The sequence below is a fragment of the Penicillium hispanicum genome (assembly GCF_028827665.1).
Source record: "Penicillium hispanicum strain IBT 35686 chromosome Unknown utg000001l_segment0_segment0, whole genome shotgun sequence".
In the NCBI taxonomy this organism is placed as follows: Eukaryota; Fungi; Ascomycota; class Eurotiomycetes; order Eurotiales; family Aspergillaceae; genus Penicillium; species Penicillium hispanicum.
The window spans coordinates 2844380-2863709 of record NW_026623193.1 but is presented as its reverse complement, the minus strand read 5'-3'; the positions used below and the strand labels follow the sequence as shown (position 1 = coordinate 2863709).

The following is a 19330-nucleotide window of genomic DNA, read 5'->3' as shown; positions in this document are numbered from 1 at the left end:
TATCTAAATAGGTACATTACCAATGTAGGTATTCTTTGAAGAGCCGGGGATATATTATCTGGCGTGGATTAGCTATAATCTGGTATACTGTCGACCTTCAGTCGCAGCTTAGAACCCGAAAAGACGTATAACTGCCATTTTCAGCGAACTGTCTGTTATTATATACACATATATGAACGGAGCAAGAAAGATCCAGGGATAAAAAGCAGCTTTGGGATGCGTTGGGGCTACACTGTACGATGTACTTCGGGGACTTATTTCCCCGACCCGGGCCATGCTGGGAGTTTCCGCATCGCCGCGCGGTCAACTTGAGGCGAGCAAGCCCACAACGATCAGCAATGCGCCTGTTTGCTACGGGGCGCGCCCTGCGTGCCAGCAGCAGCCGGTGGTCCATGATCACTCCTCGTCCCAGAATTCCTCTCCCCCGTGCCTACCCGCTCCGAGAGGCGATCCCAGCTGTCACTCGAGACTGGAGCTCGACTGCAGCTCGCCGGACGGCCGACCAGAAAGCTCACGCCGACCAACCAACGGGCCAATCCCGCCCGAGACTTACAATTGAGGGTGATGTCTATCCTACTGATCAGTGGACCAATACGCCCGACACGATTTTGTCACATGTTGGCCGGCGTCTCTACCTCGACGAGAACCACCCACTCGCAATCACCCGCAAGCTTATTGAAAGCCAATTCCCCGCCCCAGTATTTGGAAATTACTCTGAAAAGAATCCCGTCGTTACGACCACGCAGAATTTCGACGTTCTTGGCTTCCCCCCGGATCATCCGGGTCGCAGCCGCACGGATACCTACTACATCAACGACAAGACTGTCCTGCGCACCCACACAAGTGCGCACCAGCAGGCGTACTTCCAGCAGATCAACCGCAACGAGCAGACCCGCCCAGCGGAGGTTGGATACACCGTGATCGCGGATGTCTATCGCCGCGATGCCATTGACCGGAGCCATTATCCAATTTTTCACCAGATGGAAGGGGCTATGCTATGGAAGCGACCTGACAATGACCCTTTGTCTCACTCGGCAGATACCGCTGCTAAGATAAAGGGGGATTTGGATCTCATCCCACGCCACGATGTCGTGGTGGAGGACCCCAACCCGACAATTCACGCTCAGCGCAACCCTCTGCAGGCCGAACATCACAGCGAGGAAGAGGTCGAAGCTATTGCAGCGCACCTCAAGCGCTCATTGGAACATATGGTCATCCGTATTTTCACAGAAGCCAGCAAGGCCGCCGCTGCAAGCACGGGGAGTGACACCGAACCCGAGCCTTTGAAGGTGCGTTGGGTAGAGGCGTATTTCCCCTTTACCAGCCCCTCATGGGAGCTTGAAGTCTTCTGGCAGGGCGATTGGCTGGAGATCCTCGGATGCGGCGTGATCAAGCAAGATCTGCTGATCAACTCGGACGTGCCGAATCGTGTTGGGTGGGCTTTCGGACTGGGCATTGAGCGGATCGCCATGCTTCTCTTCAACATCCCGGACATCCGCCTTTTCTGGTCTCGCGACGAGCGTTTCCTGTCTCAATTCCGTGCCGGCCACATCACCCGCTTCGAGCCCTTCTCCAAGCATCCCGCTTGCTACAAGGACGTTGCCTTTTGGCTTCCCCCAGCTGCTATCACCGGCGGAAGCAGTGCTGCTGGCGGTGGTGTACCGTTTCACGAAAACGATGTCATGGAAATTGTCCGGGGCATTGGTGGCGATCTCGTCGAGGACGTTTCCCTCATTGACGAGTTTACACACCCGAAGACTGGGCGTAAGAGCATGTGCTACCGCATCAATTACCGCAGTCTGGAGCGGACTTTGACAAACGAGGAGGCCAATGAGATGCACGACAAAGTTCGATCGCAACTAGTCGGTAATCTGGGGGTCGAGTTGCGGTGATTGGAGACGAGTCTGTATTATAATTACTGCCACATATTCATAAAAGCTTGTACAATATGAGAGATCATCTCACCTTGCCCCTTCTATAGTAAGACCTAGCCTACACATCGTGTCCCACGCTATGACACCATTTCTCTTCTTGATGACTGATGATTTTCAGGAGCCAGAAGCTGCTTGAAGATAGTAAGAGGCGGTGATAGTGCCTTGATGGTTTGTGTGTATTATACAAGAGTGAGGAGAGAGTTATCAGGAGACAGATTGCACCACCAAATGTGAAAAGACACCCCAACACGAGACAACCCAGACGCCTCCGGTCACATGCAACAAGGGTGTATCATACAGATCCAAGAGACAAGCAGATACTAAGGAAGAGTATTTTTTCCGGGTCCATCAGCCAGCAGCATCCCAGTGCAAATCCCCATCGTGATCATGAAGTATGATATATGGTACAGAGAGAAGAAAACGAGAAGGAGGAAAGGCGGAGCATTATTGTTGAGAGCGGATTTAAGCGTTCTTGACGACACCGACCTTGGCAGCCTGCAGAAAGAAAAGCGTTAGACGATACCTCCGCGGATCCAAATTGACAATACAACTTACCCGAATGACACGGCCGTTCAGTCGGAAACCCTTACTCTGGGTGTACATGACATCGCCGTCCTCCAATTCTGGAGACTGGGTCATAAAAGTGGCCTCGTGGAGGTTGGGGTCGAACTTCTGGGCCTTGCCCTCGACCTTCTCACTGGGGTCGAAGCGCTCCAGACCGTGCTTCTGGAGGGTGTTCATGAGGATGTTCTCGGTCATCTTGAGGCCAGCGACGAGGTCAAGCAGATCCTTGTTGGTCTCGCTCTCGACAGCTTCGAGCTTATCCTTGGGCACGGCCAGCAGTGCGCGGTCGAAGTTGTCAATGCTCTCCAGGAGATCCTTGGCAAAGCGCTGGATGGCGAAGTTCCGAGCATCGTCCTTGTCGCGCTTGGTGCGCTCTTGAAGGTTGCGGAACTCGGCGACGGAGCGGAGGTATTTGTCCTAGATCCAGTTTAGCACGTCTGCTGGCGAACGAAACCGACAGACAAGAGAGATACCTTCAGATCAATGATTTCCTTCTTCTTTTCCTCCAGCTCCTGGCGGACGGGATCCTCGGCATTCTCAGCAGCCTCGGCCTCCTGCGAAGCTTCCTTTTGCTCTCCCTGGTTCTCGGTGGAATAGAAGCGGGAAGTGGGTTGACGAGCGAACGGCCGGTAAGCTGCGGGCAGGCGTGTTTGCAACTGTGATGCCCGGCGGAGAGCCAGCGGCGCAGTAGATGTGGAGGAAGAAGCAGCCAAAACCGACCGGGCGGCCTGCGCTTGTCTGAAGATGGTTCGCTGGAACATTATGAGGAGGTAATATGAAAATTCGGTGTCGGGAAAGAAGAAGAAAAACGGAGGGTTCGGACAGGCTGTAAGTTGACTGCGAAAGTTGATCGTCGGGCAAATTTGCTTGGACATCACCTGACCGCCTTAGCACGGGAAAACCGCTGGCCCGAAGTAGGTGCTCACTTCCTCATAAAGCTCTTCAATTTTTCAACTTCCTGCCTCTCACTAAGCAAATCTTTTATAGTGACTTGCTTTAAAATATTTCCGAGAAGGGTATTGGCCTGTTGATCAATACGGAAAGCTCTACGGCTGTACAGGCAATTCCTTGTACTGACGTCCGAACTACTCCCGGGTATAGCTTCGGACAAAGAATAGATCCAGACCATTGCATGGTGGGCGGCGTGCTTCGAGTCAACAGTGATACAAATAATAGAGCTGATCAAGGTAACGCAGAGCCCAAAGGCAACACGCCACTGCCGATCTTTGATTCTATCTGATGCCTCGGAAAACATCAATAGAAAAACAATTCCAACCTAAGACAGGACATTAACCTTGTAGAGGGCTTCATGTTTGGAGACCAACTTACAGCACAAATCGGAACTGTCATCCGTTGTTGCTGGGCACCAGTGTACCCCATGGCATGCCAAATGGTCGGGGAAAATATGAAAGGCTCGTAGGTCTCTTTTGCATCATATAAAAGATGATAAGAAAGTATGTGCGCAGATCCACCGCTGCTACTTTGACACCTTGCCACGGTTCGCTCCTACTTGTTGAGATGTTTTGATGTCTCTGGGTAATCGCCGAAAATGGACATAGAGATCAGTACAAAATTGTCAGCACACCTTCTGTCAAGAAAAGCCATCTCCTCCACGCACCCCCCGCACACCCTCCCGTCTGGAAACAGCACCGGAGATGAGACCACTTGTGGCACCAACGACATAGAGGCCGTGAAGATGCTGAACCATTTGCTGTTGATATAATTCGCTTCCATCGATGTTCATCCATTTGGTCAACTTGTAGCTGTACCGATCTCATATCTCTTATACCACAGATCATCAGGTATAGCGCACCACGAAGAAAAGAATCCAGACACTTTGCATTTACTGTGAGTTGCTTGAGCTCTGATCCTATATAGAGCCTTTCGAGGGTCGTACAAATTACTATATTGGGCCTAGTCTAGGGGATCATTGCCATAGCAAGTAATAACTATATGTACATAGAGTCTATGAAGCGTCGGCCATGCTGAGTGTGATATGTGGAGGATGCAGATCAGAAACAATGCCACACCATCGGAAATCATTGCCAACGATCGGTCATTGACTGATGACCATGTCGTCATGAAAGCCTTATGATGCCGAGAAACATACATGCGCGGGCCTTGGCGAGATGGATATCAAATATTATTCCAGCCGTGGGACAGAAGCGGGGTTGAGCAACAGGTGTCTCCGTACCGATTCCCATTAGAGTCGTGGTGGGCAAGTCAATTATTGGCTCGACAATGATGAGTCAATTGATAGGGTCTCTGGGCCTTCGGAAATGGTTAAGCGGGCCTCTGCTGCCTGCAGAAGGAGCCGCCCAGAAGAATGAAGGATCGTCACTCCGAGATTGAGAAATGACTCCACTGACGAAGGTATAAAGATGCACACCTTGTCTGACCTGACCCCCCCCTAGGAATGCAAGTACTCCCAGCTCTTCACAAAATTCATCACATTCGCTTGCAATGCCTCTTCAGTACGATCCTGATTTCCACCAAGGCATAGCACCCTTGCGGGCTGCCGCGGCCGCCAATGGAAAACCTGACATGTCCGATCCCCTTTTGATTCGAAAAGCGTTGGACCCTGGCATGGCATTGTGTTTTGCAGCGCTACCGGAAGTGCCTGGCGTCGGCCATGAAGTACATCAAATCACCTCTGATGGGCAGTCCATTCCTGTTCATCGTTTCTGGAAGCTGGATGTCGAGAAACCCACCCCGGCTGTTGTGCACGCTCACGGTGGTGGGATGGTCTTTGGCAATGTGACGATGTTTGTGAAGTCTCTGTCACATCTCGTGAAGGAGACCGGGGTGCAGATATTCTCCGTGGAGTATCGACTTGCCCCGGAGCATCCCTATCCGATCCCCTTCGAAGACAGCTACGCCAGTCTGACCTGGCTCTACGAACACGCAGCCAAATTCTCTATCGACCCCTCCCGTATCGGGGTCTTCGGAGAGAGCGCAGGCGCAAACTTAGCGGCCAGCATGGCATTGATGGCTCGCGACCGCGGTCTGTCCCCGCCGGTGGCGAAGCAGCTCCTGGTCTACCCCATGCTGGACGACCGCGACACCAGGCCCTTCTCGGCTTTGAAAGATGTCGAGATGTGGTCACCCGAGGCTAATATTACCTGCTGGTCTGCTTACCTGGGGGCGGATTTCGGTACTGACCGGGTCTCACAATATGCTGCGCCTGCGCGGGCGGCGAGCGTGGAGGGATTGCCAGCGACATATATCGAGATTGGAAACCTGGATATCTACCGGGATACAACGCTCCAGTACGCCTCCCGCATTGCGGCGGCCGATATCGAGTTGGAGTTCCATATGTATGAGGGATTGCCTCACTGCTTCGACGTCTTTGTGCCGTTTTGTGCGCCGACGCAGAAGGCAGTGTCGAATCGCATCCAGGCACTGGCTGCTATGTGGCATTGAGACCCGAAGCTATTCCTGGCCTGTATATAAATAGAGGAAAATGGAAATATATCTATAATGAAGCAGCCTGGAAGTCCTTGGTTAAACGGAGAGACAGATATTTCTACATTGAGTAGTAGTCACTGGTTCCACAGCTCTCGTCGCAATGGTAACCCCGTAGAGGCGGGCTGGGAACAGCACTGCCCTGACGGAGAGAAACCAAGCGCCAGTGTCCATGTATAGGCAGAATCATAATGAGAATCCCGCTGACGATGCCCGGGGCGGAGCGGATGGATTGGGATTGCCACGCCGTGGGTGGAGGCGACGGGCTGTTGGGTCCCTGCGTGTCGTCGTAATGCTGCACTCCAGGCGTGGAGGACGAGGTGTGGCGCAGGCCAATCTAAGAGCACAGAATCTGAACAAGACGCGAAGGCGCAGGAACGCCGAATCTGCCGAGAACGGTAAAACCGTGAAGGGGCTTGGGTATGAAGGCGTGGGGAGTGGGTAAGCCAGTGGGAGTGGGCTGTGCACGTTAGTTAGTTACTGGGCGGATGCGGCGTTGACGATATCCGCTGCGCCTCACAAAACCCAAACAATGAAGTCGAGAGTCGCAGACGAGGATAAATAGCGCCTGTTCTCGGTGACCACAATCCATCCTGAATTGACAACCAACAGTTGGCCAGACCAAAAGTCGAGAAGTCGAAAAGTCGAGAAGTCTAGAAACCTTCCCGATCCAGTGGCGAACCCCTTGATTCTTTATCGCCGCTTTATCGCTTTCGATCTTCTCTCCCTGATCGCTTCTCCTCACAACATCTCCCTCACATACAACCCAACGTCGACATGGCCCAATCAGTATCCTCACCGCCGCATTCGCTGGCTTCATCTCCCTCTTTCCAAGCCAGCCTGTCATCACGATCGTCCTCGCGGCCCTCTCTCTCAATCGATGTGTCCAACATTCCCCCGCTTTCTCAACCATCACCTCCCTCCAACACACTCCTAATCACCGACCTCCATAAGCTCGTTCTTTTCCAGCCATCCTCGCTGGATGAGATCCGCAACAAAATCACTGCGGTGGCGCCCCTGAACTCCTTCTCACCGCTTCCTTCGCTGCGCCGTATCATCTGCTCCTTCCACTCCGACGAGGATGCCATCACCATCCGCAAAATGCTCGAAGGCAAGCCCCTGTTGAACCAGGATGTGCGGCCCCGGATTTACTTTGGGGAGCCCACACCCATCCTGGGCGAGAACGAGACCCACCGCCCGAAGCAACTCCTCGAGGCTCCGCAGCTCGACAAGCTCTTCTTCATCTCCCCGCCTCCCAGCCCGCCGCATGGATGGGTGATGCGCAACGAGGACCCGCCCAACAAGGAAGTCCACGCCAGTGACCTGGCCAATGCGTTGGCCAAGCTGAAGACGGACCAGCCCGAGTCGTTTGCTGTTGATCCCGCTACCCCGGTTTCGATCTCCTCGGACAGGCGAACCGGGAGCTGGCCACTGGCAGGCTCGCAGCAGCGCAGCCGCAGCAGCACCATCATTTACAATCCTGAGGATCATGGTCACAGTCCCAACTTGCCAGCTGTCATGGTTGAGGACATGAGCCTGGTGGTGGACGAGGATGTGGACATGGATGCGGACATGAGCCCCATTGAGATGTCGGCAAAGAAGATGCCCCCGAAGACCGCTCGGCCGCCGGTGGAGCTGATGGAGTGAATGAATTGTTCTTGTGCATTCTTTAGCGATGGGGTTGGTGTTCATAAATCATCCACGGTTGTGGCATGCTAGCATCTGGCGTTGGGTATCGGTGAGATCATCTTTGCATCGGTTTGGCTTTGGGATTGAGACTTTGACTTTGTGCTTGGGAAAAGCTGGCTTGGAAAATACTATATACACCTAGGTACTAAGGTATCATACAATACTACTAGTTGCATAGCACTACCTCTATCTCACCTCCAAATCTTTTGATAGTCGACATTCGTAGATCTATGCCATTGGGAAGAATTTATATATGGACGGATTCTCTGCGAAGACACCCTTTCACCATGGACACCACACCCAGATCAGGCTGCAGCACCGGGATTGAACATAGACAGAGCCCGACTCGCCTTACCCCATTCCTGCACACACTCTTGACACGCACAGCCCGGCACCCATGCAAATTCAAACCGCCGTCGATGACTCTCGGAGTGTTCCTCGCCATTCGTGTCTGTATTCACAAACTGCTCCATCTCAATGACCAGTCGGCCTTTGACCGGGAGAAAAAGCTCATGAGTAGATGGTCCCGTCTGCATAGGCCTTACCGGCGTCTTCAGGTCCAACTCGTTCGCACCGGGATCGTCCATGATCATATCGCCATCTCCATCGAGTCGGAACACCGGCGGACAGTAATTTGGCCTATGAGTGTGTCCGTGGTTTCGGGGTCTCCTCGGCGATGTTACCACGCTCATATCCATAGGGCTAGCATTGTAGTGGTGGCCGGGGTTATTGTTTCTGTGGTTCTCACTGTGGAAATTTCCATTACGGAGCTCGCGGGGAGCCCTGTTGTAATTCCCCTGGTAGTTGTCATTGTGGTTGTCTGCAGGGTTTCCACGGTGGAATCCGCCGCGTTGTCCACGATGGTTCCCTCGATAGCCCCCATGGTTCCCTCTGTTGTCGTCATGATAAGATGCCTGGGAATTTCCCCAGTTTTGCCTCTGGTTGTTTCCTGGGTGATTCCGTGAATAGGGTCCCTGGTTTCCTCCGCGAGGGTTCCCGGTATAGTTTCCGCGGTAACTTCCTCTGAACCTGCCCATAGCTGCAGTTTTATAGTGCTAAACCCGGAGTCGGTTAAGGGACGACAAATGTTGTCAACTGGGTTCACTGTGGGAGTAGCAGTCTGGTTGTGAATGAAAACGCAGTGATTGGGAAATAAGAGACCCCGACACGCCGTTGCAGTGAAGTTGACAGAGGCAATCGGTTAGAGTTAAGCAGATGAGATTGGTGGGCATGTAGATATTCTTTACAAGTCAGAGAGGGGGCAATGGGAATGACCTTATAATTGTAGGTAAGCGAGAGAGACAGTGGACTGAATGCATTCATTGTTCCTCAGGCAGATTGAACATGCTAGCCAATACCCTCGCTCCCTTGAAACAGACAAGAAGGCTGACGACGGAGGTAGCTTTGTCGGTGGTATAATTATAGACCGATGGGTAGATACATCTGAAAGGAATCGACTAGTCCATTATCGAAGACCAGGTTCATGATCTACCAATGAAGTTGCCCATCTGGTCGACCCTTGTCCATTGTCTTCTTTCTTGCCCTGAAACGAGAAGAAAGCAATGGACCAGTTTAGCATGTAGCAACAAGGGTTTCTTTGATACGTAGACCTGTATCTCGGCGAAACAAGCCCTATTGTTATTCTAGAACAGTTGCATTCTGACAGCCTGCCAAAGAATCCCATTCATCTGATCTAATATCCCAGTAGTGCGTCTCAACTACCCTGAGGAGCCTCTTCTCCAGTATAAAAGACCGCCTCTCCTCGATGTGAGTTGTAGAATATCCAGACAAGCCTGCCTAGGTAAGCTATTCAGACATCTTCAATCCTCCGAGCCAATTTACTTTCAAAAACCAACCCGTTAAACAGTGAAAGAAAATGCCTAGAAGAGAAATGTCCCTACCAGATTGCGTCGCTGACACCCCGGTCCAAAGCAGGTTGCCACCATCCTCGTCCACCATCCTGAACAGTGAGCTTGAAGACCTTGCCGCAGAGCAAATGATGTACTACTCGACTAACATGTCGCTATTCACCATTCCAGAAGAACCGGAGCCCGACGAAGCGCCACAGCAGACTCCCTCATCCGCAAGCCCCGACTTTTCCATCGTCGACGAGGAAAACTGGCCCTTGCCTCGCGGAGAATCCTCCGTCTACGGCGCATGGTCGCCCTCGCAGAGCTCCACGCTCGTCGACAGCGATTCATCGAGAGCGTCCAGTATAACTGACCCATCAACCTCGTCTTCTCCCCCACTGACTACATCACAGGAGCTTCCATCTCCCACAACAGCCGGCGAACGAGTTCCCACCGCCATGCTCGCCGTCCGCGAAGCGCACCCATCGCCGGCGTCAGCATCCATCTATACCAATCTGGCCTCCCTCATGCGATACGTGCACGCGGTAGACCTGGACCGCGACGAGTCAATCTCAACCAAGGTGACCACCCTCGTCGCAAGACTCGAGGCTAACAACTCAATAGTCTACCTCGACTCCGAGCCCCGCCGCGCAACCTTCAGCCCCGAAGAACGCAGCCAGACCTGCTTCCTCCCAGTTCTCACAACGCGCGCCGTTCCCGCCGCAGAGTCCTCCGTCCTCCTCCCTCTGCACACCCACCCGGCACTCGACAGACTATACGCGCCGTGGAAGAACTTCTTCCAGTCCCGCGCTCGTGCGCGCGCGGACTACGGCTTCTTCATGGTAGGTCAGCACGAGCCGCACTGGACTCGAGTGCAGGAGAAGAAGGTGTGGATGGGATTCCACTTGGAGCAGACGGGTGGCCTGGCTATGCCGCGTGATTTCATCGCGACGCTGCGTGTCGCTGCTGAGGCGGGAGATTTCTTGATCGCGGACTCTACTCCTGACGGCCCGGGATCTGGGCGGGTCTTTTGGATGGAGGTTCGGGGATACTTTGCATATCCGGAGATGAAGTACTTCGTCGAGGCTGCGAGGAGGCATGTTGAGTTGATGAATGATATGCTGGAGGCTGGCGTTCTGGAATTGGTTGACCAGAGTGCGGGTAGACGCATTGGATCTGATTTTTGAAGGTAGGTGCCTTGATGGGTGTTCTGATCTTTGTGATTAATTTAGGAATGTCCGTCCGTTTTGATGCAATATCCTCTTTTTCGGTTGAATGGGATATTAACAGGGATGCCTAGCCCCGTTTAGACGATACACCTATAAAACCAATTGGAGAATCTAATTCCACCATGCAATCAGGATAGAAATCGGTTTTTTCCCATGTAGTATGAGTATGGACAGGGCGGTCTCGAAACCAGATTGACCATCAGCAGGGGGGTAATATCACACTTAAGATGAGAACTCCAGATTGCGCCACCAAGACCGCCAAGTAAAGAACAAGCTAAGAGAAACTCCAACCCGCATGCTCGAGCCTGTTTTGTTTGCCCCACGGCACCACTCGCCCATGTTTAAAATCCATACGCATTCTGCCCATACGGCGTGGCGCCGTAGGGAGTCTGGGCGCTGGCTCCCCATGCACTGGCCGCGCCAGCTCCGTATGAAGTCAAGTTTCCATCAATGCCCTCCGGTGGCTCATATGCGTCTGGGTCACCGGCACCCAGCATCTCAGCATCTTCTGGGCCACCGGCGTGGCCGCCCTCGCCCTCACCTGAGAGCACGGCAATGGTGTCGGCCAGCTTGCGTTGCAGGGTGAGAATACCCTGTTGGATGATCATGTCTGGTTCAAGGTTTCCGATGCTCTCGACGTCCAGGTAGAAAGTGTTCGGTTCAGCGTCGTAGTCGAACGGCTGATCAGGGTTGGCGATCGGCTCCCACGCCGCATTATCCGAGATAGGCCTGCATTGTTAGCTCAGAGCGCGGCCATTCACAGCCGAAGCCGCGCTGCAGATGTGCGACGAATACATACCATTCCTTGGCCGGGTCCTGCTCATACCAATAGTCCACGTGCCGCAGGTTGTTGTGCGGGTCATACTCGAAGCCCACAGCAGCAGTGGGCGCCCACTTCGCGTGTTCCTTGGCCGTGCCCTTCTTCGCCAAGCAGGTCAGCTTAATCTCTTGCCCTTTCCGCAGCTTGCAGATCAACGGGCCCTTCGCCTCTGGGTCGGTGATGACCGGGTCACCAATGGTGTCGTTCATGCGCTCGCCCTGAACGATCAAATCGCGCGCATAGACAGGCATAATTCCACTGCCACAGCGCGCGTGCAGCGACAGCGTCACGCTGCAGCGCACACAGTGGTCCTCGCAGTCGCAGTCGCGCGTGTATGCCAGGTCCTGATCGCAGTTCTTTGCATTGAGAGGGATCATGCCTAGACGGTGGGCAAGCATTTCATCCGGGAGAACAGAGGTGTTATTCTCGATTTCGATCAGGTCGAGCGCGACAGTCGGGACTTCGGCCAAGATTGTGCGGCGGAGGGAGTTGGCAAAGGCGAGGTCCACTGAGCTCAGTCTGAAGTCGACGCGGTAGGGCTCCGCCTGCAGGTACGGTCAGTTCGTCCTCCGAAAAACAGCCAGATTGGGGCTGGGCGTACTTCGCGGACAGTGACTTGAGGCCCGGAGGGCTCCAGATCCATCTCGTAATCCATGGTGCGGTCGATGCGGCAGCGCTGGTCGCCGCCACCCGTTGATCCGAAGCTGGTTAGCTATGTGGAGTTCATGTAAATATGGGAGCGCTCGAGGTGGAATTAACGCTGCAAGGAGCAGGTGAGGATGCTGGAGAGACGTGTCGAGGGGAGTGCGGGTTGGAGGTGTCCACGGCGAAGATCGCGGATTTGCTCTCGGAGCAACGCTTGGCGCTTTTCCTAATCGGGCACCGCGCTACACAGTGAATCTGAGCATCGTGCGTCATCCGTTTCCCGGGTCTCTTCTATTCCTATCTACAAAGGCCTTAATTGCTTGAAAAAATTAGGTTGTTCTACAGAAGATGAGTTCAGGACAATGTTGGGGAGCCAGGGCGTGGTTTGGATTCAGTTGCGGGTGCTAGCAATAACTGGCTAGATGGAATCCCCAGTTCTTCTTCAGTCAAATACGCCCCCTTTCGTATTCGACTATCGAAATCAGAATAAAGCAGATAGCTGAGATAAGACCCGGTCTGACCACAGTGGAACAGTAGGAGCCTTCCAACTACTCCAGAACCCCAGTCCCTGGGCTCTGGGGCAGCACGTCTATCAGGATGTGGCAGCAACAAGAAAGCAACGACCGGGACGAGATGCGCCTGCAAACAGAAGCGGAAGGGTAGAGCGGCAGCCCGACCGCGGAGGCAGCATATGCGATGCGAATAAGAAAAGACAAAACACGATATGAAGATGGGGATAAGACGGAAAAAGCTCAGTCAGAGCAACAAAAGCCACCGGTCTTTTTTTTTCTGGGTCGTGTCGAGTCATCATCGGGGTAGTGCAACAAGCCACCCGAGTTTCGAAAGAGAATGTACGAATCCGTGTATCAGAAACAAAAAGGTATGTACCAGCGGTGATCATGATCGCTACCGCGTCACCGAGCTGCGGTTGAGGGCTTCCAGCAGTTCGGGCCGACCGGCCAGTGCTGCTGCCGCCTGGGCATAGCTGACCCACTGTCGTTTTCGCTTGTGCATTTCTGGCCATTCGGTTTCTTCCCGTTCGACCGTCACCTCGAAGAATTGATAGGAGGCCTTGGGCGCGTGTGCCGAAAGGAGGGCGGACGGGCGCATGTCGGGGATCTGTCCCAGATCTCGGTGCACGAGGCAGATCACGCCGGCTTCTTCCCAGGCCTCACGGCAGGCGGCCTGCTGGGCAGTGGGTTCGTCGGTTTCCCATCCTCCCTTGGGCAGAACCCAGCCTCCGCGACCAGCGGATTGGATCATGAGGACTTTGGTCTTGTCGGCGGAGAGGGGGACGACGCCGGCAACCAGACGCTCGCCTTTGGCACCATAGCCTATCGCATTGGCCTGTCAGTAGTGTTCACAAGGCAAGAAAAAGGATGCGAGCGAGGGCTCCGGGCACCCCACGTGTCGCAGGACTTACGTTGGTTTTTGCGCCCAACGCGGGACTCCATCGACCGGTTCTGGGCCATTGCGACCGAGACGATCTCCCTGACCTGAGTAGGAGTAAGACGCGGGTTGTTCCTCTGGTCTTCGTCACACCTCGAAGAGAGTTGGGGGAAATAAAAAGAGCGTAAGAAGACCAGTGGGGGTTCAAAGATTTGGGAAAGAGAGGACTTCGACCCAGTGGAAGGTGAAGATTGGGCCGGGCGTGAAGCTCCCAGCGAGCCTGCGAAGGTCGGGGAAGGGAAGCTTCAACGGGGGGGTTGACGGGCAACGGTCAAGGGCGGTCGGAAGCAGGGAATTTTTTTTTCCCCAGGGCGAAGCAATAATGCGGGGGAGGTAGAAGATCCAAAGAAAAGTGAAGCTTAGGTCTTCCCATTCATTCCCGTGATGGACGGGAGCCTAGAGTGAGGAGGAGTGGTAAAAGGCATGGTCATCAGGAAGAAAGATCAGTTGGAGGGAGAAGATGGGAGGAAGATGAAGGGAGGATGAAGGGGAGAGTGGAGGGGCAGCAGAACCGGCGGCGCCGGTGCGCACGCGAAAAGCGAAAAAAAAGGTACAGCTGGACCCATTTCCCTTGTAATGATCATTCTAGATGCCATTGGCAGTGATGCAGTCGGGAGATACATGATGATCATTGTTCTTCTGGTCTTGTCTTCTGTTTCTTTGTCCTCACATTTCCCTCCATTCCTGCATCCTGTATACTTGTCATTCCAACACGCAGTCCCATCTATATAGGAGTCATGTGATCCATGGGGCTCAAATGGTGTTTTTTTTCTTCTTTTCCTTCTTTTCTTCTTCTGATTCTTCACAGCAATCAACCAGGCACAAGATGGACTCGTCTTGCTGGTCCCGAATCCTCTCTCCCAATCTAGCTCCGGCGCAGTTCGGAGTCCTAGAATAGATTCGGGTGGACTAGACCCTAAACTCCGCGTTGGTACCGAGCGCTGGAAACTCGGAGCCATTCGATACGCTCTGCCGATCTAGTAATCGGGCACGGGGATTGAAGCTGTCATCTGCTCATCGAGGCACGATGGCTTCTAAGTAGCAATATCATTCCTGGAAGATGTTACAATTTTTTTTTCACTGTAGCTGAACCCCCTGTAGAGCCCTCAGGGCATCCCTCGGCCCTGGCTGGATACAAAAAGGGCGTAATACCAACTCCCCGCCACTCGTCCCAACGTCCTCCATTCTCCTTTCACCCTCTCCTCTCGTGCAATAACAACTCATTCCATTGCTGTACCCCCTGTCTGCTTTTTTCGCCACAGCCCACTTGGCTTTGATTGCCTGCATCACATCTTGGAGATTTTCTTATTTCCGCCGGGGTCATCGGTAGTGCACCATGGAGCCCGTTGACGCCGAACGCGCGCGACAGCTGTCGCTCTTCCGGCCACTAGGTACGTCCCACTTGCCCTGCAGCGGGCCACTGAGATAGAGCTCTATTGCCCCGTGGCGCTTCCACTGGTCCTCATGGCTAGATGTTGGGGATTTGGCGGGGGACTTTCTTTCCTACAGGATGGTCTTCGCTGCAGTTGATGCCCCCTCCTACCACGTCAACCTTCACCAACACTAACACAGACCAGGTTACCAACGCAATTCCTGCGGTTACTGCAAATCGGAGGATGGTAGTGAGTATCTTCCGCTTCCCATCTCCCCGGCTCCCTCATTTTGGGGTGGACTGACGCGTCATACCCAGGCGCATCATACTACACCAGCTCCGTGGCCGTGCGGCCCGAGCACTACGGGGAGCTGATCGATCGGGGCTGGAGACGGTATGCAATGTTGCCCTCCGCTTTTGCTGGTTGTCCTACCCACGCACATACGTAGTGACTCATGTGGATCCAGATCGGGTACCCTGTACTATAAGCAGAATCTGCAACGATCCTGCTGCCCCCATTATACCTTGCGGTTGGAGGCCTCTGCGTTTCACCCTCGGCGGGATCAGCGCAAGGCGATTAATCGCTGGAACAAGTTCATCCTCGGCCCCGAGTACATGCGTAAGGCAGCTCGGTTGTGCCCAAAATCGCGAGAGTACGTGAATTGGCTGCTTTGTAATGAGCATCCACCATGCTCATCAGACCAACAGGGAAGCGAGGTACCGGAAATGCAACTTTGACTTGCTGTCGGCGGTTCATGAGTCCGAGTACGGCACCCTCAAGCGGCCGATCGACCCGTCGACCAAACGACCCATCGAACCGGCGCATCGCTTCGAAGTCAATATCGAGGGTGACTCTGTCTCCCAGGCCAAGTTTGATCTGTTTCTCAAGTATCAAACCACTGTTCATCGGGAAGATGTCTCTCGTTGGAAAACCAAGGACTTTCAACGCTTCCTATGCTCCGGCATCAAACGGTCTCCGGCCACCACCACCCAGGCGAATGCCTCCGAGAAGAAACTCGGGTCATGGCACCAATGCTATCGCTTGGATGGGAAGCTGATCGCCGTCGCGGTGCTGGATCTCGTTCCAAGCGGAGTAAGCTCAGTCTACGTCTTGTAGGTATTCACGAGCGTCTTGACGTCAACTTGGCTGACAAGTCGACAGCTATGACCCTGCATACGAACAATGGGAGTTTGGTAAGCTGAGCGCCATGCGCGAGATTGCCTTCTCGCTTGAGAATGAGTATCCATACTACTACATGGGTGAGTCATGGCCACCTGGCTGTCGCAGTGCATGTCTAACAACGATATATTAGGGTACTATATTCACAATTGTCAGAAAATGCGCTACAAGGGTGCCTTTCGACCGCAATACATTCTCGGTAAGAAAGCGAAGAGTTCATTACCTTCAGCTGATATAGCTCGATCCTATCGTGTTAAAGCATCCTACTAACTCACTGCGATGAGGTAGACCCTGAATCCTACACCTGGGACCCGTTAGACGGTGAACTGTCTCAAAGACTGGACCAGACTCCATACGTTTCCCTTTCGCGAGACCGATCTTCCGCGTCGTCGGGAGGCTCCGCGTCGGACCTCCCACTTGACCCCGATGTGAACGAAGAGGATCTTTCCCTCTTCAACCTCCACATGCCGGGTGTCCTGACGCTAGACGAGGTGAAAGCACTAAACTTGGATGATTGGCACTTGCTGTACCATGGGACATTTGTTCAGATGAGTGTACGATCTCACTACGATGGCCAAGCAAAACTTGAACACGACGTGCTGATCTCATTTAGGATCTTGTTGGCTGGGAAGACATGCCAATGGATAATCCGCAATCCTTGAAGGGAATTATTGCTGAACTCGCGGCAGTTCTGGGGCCGACGATTGTGAAGGACAGCGCTGTGGTGCTCTTCGATTAACGGGAGGTGGAGTTGCAGCAAGGCAAAATGATATCTCTGGTTTCCAGCCTACCGCTTAGCAGTCCGCCGATAACATCGAAGAAACAGGTTCAAATATCTCGAATATCGAAGCCGCTCAATCAACTAGACTAGGGGATCATCAAACTCATACAGCCCTCGTCAGGGAACCTCGAGATCACATGTACATTCTGTGACCTGGTCAGCCCTGTCGGCCCCCCTCTGTGCTACCCCAGCTCCTATTTGTCCCCAATTCCGAAACCCCAGACTCCTACTCAAACGTACACATAACAGAAAGGACCGGCAGTCGTACTCATGACATCCCTCAGGGCGATTGGCTCGCCATTCGCATAACCAAGATTGATGACTGTGTCTAGCGTCACCTCCGCCGAGGGTGGATGGTTCAGAAACGTCCCCGTTCCTGCCACCACGCCCTGGCGCCGGGGCAGATTCAAGTGCTGCCAGATCCACCACACACGATCGATCATCCCATGATGCTGCCAAAACGCCGGGTCCCCCGGACTCACGTACCCATCACGACTCGGATCGCCGCCCATGGAGTAATGGCCGGCGCCGTGGACGCCGATCGACCCGCTCCCGGGCACGCCCTGCACGCCGATCTCGAAGTCGAAGATGTCATCGTTCTGGAGGATGGTCTGCACTATGGCGGTGTAATTGGCGAACTGCCGCAACAGCGCCGTGGTGAGATCCCGCTTGAGACAGCGCGGGTTGTAGTCGAGGGGATTGGCGGCGGACGACTTGTTGCCGCCGGGCAGGATGAGGTCGGCCGGACCGAGGTTGAGCGTATAGTTCTTGAAGGGGCCGCTGGTTACGCAGCCGCCGCCGCTGCCGGTGACCAGGGGGATGGTGGCGAAGCCTATCAGCGGCAGCTGACAGTCTGGCTGGTTGGCGATGTAGACGCCGTTGCCGGACATGGAAGTGTCGCTGCCGTCGAAGATGGGGGACTTCTCCATAGCGTCGGTGTCGGCTCCCCAGTCCCAGTAACTGGAGAGGTTGCTTAGAGGAGGGGAAGAGAATGACGACGAGTGCAGATTCGAACTTACGGATAATCTCCCGTATAGCCACACTCATTGCGCAAGGCTTGGTCGAAGTGAAAGATCAAGTAACGGTGCCACGAGAGGAAAGTTCCCTATGGTCGCGTCAGACAGAATTAAGAGCGAGGAAAGATGCTCATGGGATGCAGGGAGTGTACCGAGTAGTGGACCTGTCCGGTTTGGTTGATATGCGTCGCCACGAAATCATCATATCGCGTCTTCGCACCAGAGGCCAGCTCTGAAGGGGTCCGCGCTGGCTTCCGTTGCAAACAGAGCACGGCGTGGATGAACGATTTCTTCTCGCTGGAAGAGAATGCTCTCCAATCACGACGGACCTGGACGTTCTTCGATGTGCATGCGCCATGCTTCTGGCGTGTGTCCGGGCTGGCAATGTTCTGACGAGCCACATCCAGGGCGATTTTAGCCAAGTTCTCCAGCTGGACTTTTGCCTCTGCGGTCGATGAGGAAGCAACTGCTGGGATCGACATGGACGGTGAATTGGCTGGCGCATTCCCCTGCAAGGCAGTGGGAACCGCCCACGCCTGCAGGACGAAACCACCCAGCACAAAGATGGGATTTAGAATCATGGCGCTTGAAGAGTACACGGAGCCACCGCATAAGAGAAGTTTGCCAAAATCCGGGGAGAGGTCTCGCCTTCATAAGCAACTCGAGGCATCGTGTTGCTTTGGAGGCCTCTTCGGTCTGGAGGGATGCATTGTTCGCTGATGCCCGGGCTGGGAATGCTTGAGATGCACATGTCTTGCGCTCCTTCGCCACCAGGGTTTGCCAGCCCAAGGGCCCCGGCACGAGAGGCTATAACAGGCCCGCCAACTTGGTATTGGGTTTCATCGGCAGCGAGACTCAACGGGCATCGTTCACGGCGTGTCGGACAACCCGAGGCCCTTTCGTGCTGTTGGCCACATCCGCCGCATGGCAGTGTTTCCATGAAAAAGGAACCAACTCGACTTGCGAATCATATTTCCTCCGACGCTGTACTGATTCTTAGACGATGTCTGGCGTGTGCCAGATGGATGATGCTGAGGCTCGGTTCACACGGTATCTCAGTGCCATCGAGAGTGGTATGCTGTCTGTACAACCCAGAAGCGGAAAACTTTGAACATGCGAACTGTGTCGCCCCAACCTGGGCCCAGATAGGACCCGTTCTCACCAACCAGGACCTCAAAACAGCACTCGCGTATCCATGTCTGAAGTGGTTGACCAACACCTGTGGACTGAGCCGAAACGTGGGACCGGGGCCTCCAGCCGAACAATTTCAGCCCAGCTGAGGATGACGTCCGCCGAAAGGAAAGGTTAGATGCACCATGTTTCATCCTGGTCCAGA

General features: G+C 54.0%; 11 protein-coding genes across 11 annotated transcripts; 6 read left to right on the top strand and 5 right to left on the bottom strand.

Annotated features, from left to right (window-relative positions):
• Positions 1-338: 338 nt before the first annotated feature.
• N7459_001098 (phenylalanine--tRNA ligase) lies at positions 339-1892 on the top strand (the record flags this gene model as incomplete). The annotated part of the gene is made up of 1 exon (XM_056940283.1): positions 339-1892. One exon carries the CDS (start codon positions 339-341, stop codon positions 1890-1892), a length of 1554 nt encoding a protein of 517 aa, XP_056804563.1.
• Positions 1893-2396: 504 nt separating this feature from the next.
• grpE (mitochondrial nucleotide exchange factor MGE1) lies at positions 2397-3259 on the bottom strand (the record flags this gene model as incomplete). Its single annotated transcript, XM_056940282.1, has 3 exons — positions 2397-2429; positions 2490-2915; positions 2972-3259. 3 exons carry the CDS (start codon positions 3257-3259, stop codon positions 2397-2399), a joined length of 747 nt encoding a protein of 248 aa, XP_056804562.1.
• Positions 3260-4961: 1702 nt separating this feature from the next.
• N7459_001096 (alpha/beta hydrolase) lies at positions 4962-5921 on the top strand (the record flags this gene model as incomplete). The annotated part of the gene is made up of 1 exon (XM_056940281.1): positions 4962-5921. The coding sequence occupies one exon, from the start codon at positions 4962-4964 to the stop codon at positions 5919-5921; it is 960 nt and encodes a 319-aa protein (XP_056804561.1).
• An 819-nt stretch (positions 5922-6740) lies between these two features.
• On the top strand, positions 6741-7610 carry cbpA (putative calcineurin binding protein; the record flags this gene model as incomplete). Its single annotated transcript, XM_056940280.1, has 1 exon — positions 6741-7610. The coding sequence occupies one exon, from the start codon at positions 6741-6743 to the stop codon at positions 7608-7610; it is 870 nt and encodes a 289-aa protein (XP_056804560.1).
• Positions 7611-7957: 347 nt separating this feature from the next.
• Positions 7958-8689, bottom strand: N7459_001094 (uncharacterized protein; the record flags this gene model as incomplete). The annotated part of the gene is made up of 1 exon (XM_056940279.1): positions 7958-8689. The coding sequence occupies one exon, from the start codon at positions 8687-8689 to the stop codon at positions 7958-7960; it is 732 nt and encodes a 243-aa protein (XP_056804559.1).
• Positions 8690-9543: 854 nt separating this feature from the next.
• N7459_001093 (uncharacterized protein) lies at positions 9544-10689 on the top strand (the record flags this gene model as incomplete). Its single annotated transcript, XM_056940278.1, has 1 exon — positions 9544-10689. One exon carries the CDS (start codon positions 9544-9546, stop codon positions 10687-10689), a length of 1146 nt encoding a protein of 381 aa, XP_056804558.1.
• Positions 10690-11072: 383 nt separating this feature from the next.
• Positions 11073-12206, bottom strand: N7459_001092 (DNA-directed RNA polymerase II core subunit RPB3; the record flags this gene model as incomplete). Its single annotated transcript, XM_056940277.1, has 3 exons — positions 11073-11460; positions 11531-12096; positions 12153-12206. The coding sequence occupies 3 exons, from the start codon at positions 12204-12206 to the stop codon at positions 11073-11075; spliced, it is 1008 nt and encodes a 335-aa protein (XP_056804557.1).
• Positions 12207-13102: 896 nt separating this feature from the next.
• N7459_001091 (NUDIX hydrolase) lies at positions 13103-13668 on the bottom strand (the record flags this gene model as incomplete). Its single annotated transcript, XM_056940276.1, has 2 exons — positions 13103-13530; positions 13620-13668. The coding sequence occupies 2 exons, from the start codon at positions 13666-13668 to the stop codon at positions 13103-13105; spliced, it is 477 nt and encodes a 158-aa protein (XP_056804556.1).
• A 1313-nt stretch (positions 13669-14981) lies between these two features.
• Positions 14982-16936, top strand: N7459_001090 (arginyltransferase; the record flags this gene model as incomplete). Its single annotated transcript, XM_056940275.1, has 9 exons — positions 14982-15036; positions 15223-15267; positions 15336-15411; positions 15485-15670; positions 15726-16130; positions 16180-16277; positions 16331-16396; positions 16486-16751; positions 16811-16936. The coding sequence occupies 9 exons, from the start codon at positions 14982-14984 to the stop codon at positions 16934-16936; spliced, it is 1323 nt and encodes a 440-aa protein (XP_056804555.1).
• A 272-nt stretch (positions 16937-17208) lies between these two features.
• N7459_001089 (tyrosinase family protein) lies at positions 17209-18575 on the bottom strand (the record flags this gene model as incomplete). Its single annotated transcript, XM_056940274.1, has 3 exons — positions 17209-17938; positions 17998-18083; positions 18147-18575. 3 exons carry the CDS (start codon positions 18573-18575, stop codon positions 17209-17211), a joined length of 1245 nt encoding a protein of 414 aa, XP_056804554.1.
• A 422-nt stretch (positions 18576-18997) lies between these two features.
• Positions 18998-19274, top strand: N7459_001088 (uncharacterized protein; the record flags this gene model as incomplete). The annotated part of the gene is made up of 2 exons (XM_056940273.1): positions 18998-19067; positions 19090-19274. The coding sequence occupies 2 exons, from the start codon at positions 18998-19000 to the stop codon at positions 19272-19274; spliced, it is 255 nt and encodes an 84-aa protein (XP_056804553.1).
• Positions 19275-19330: the final 56 nt, after the last annotated feature.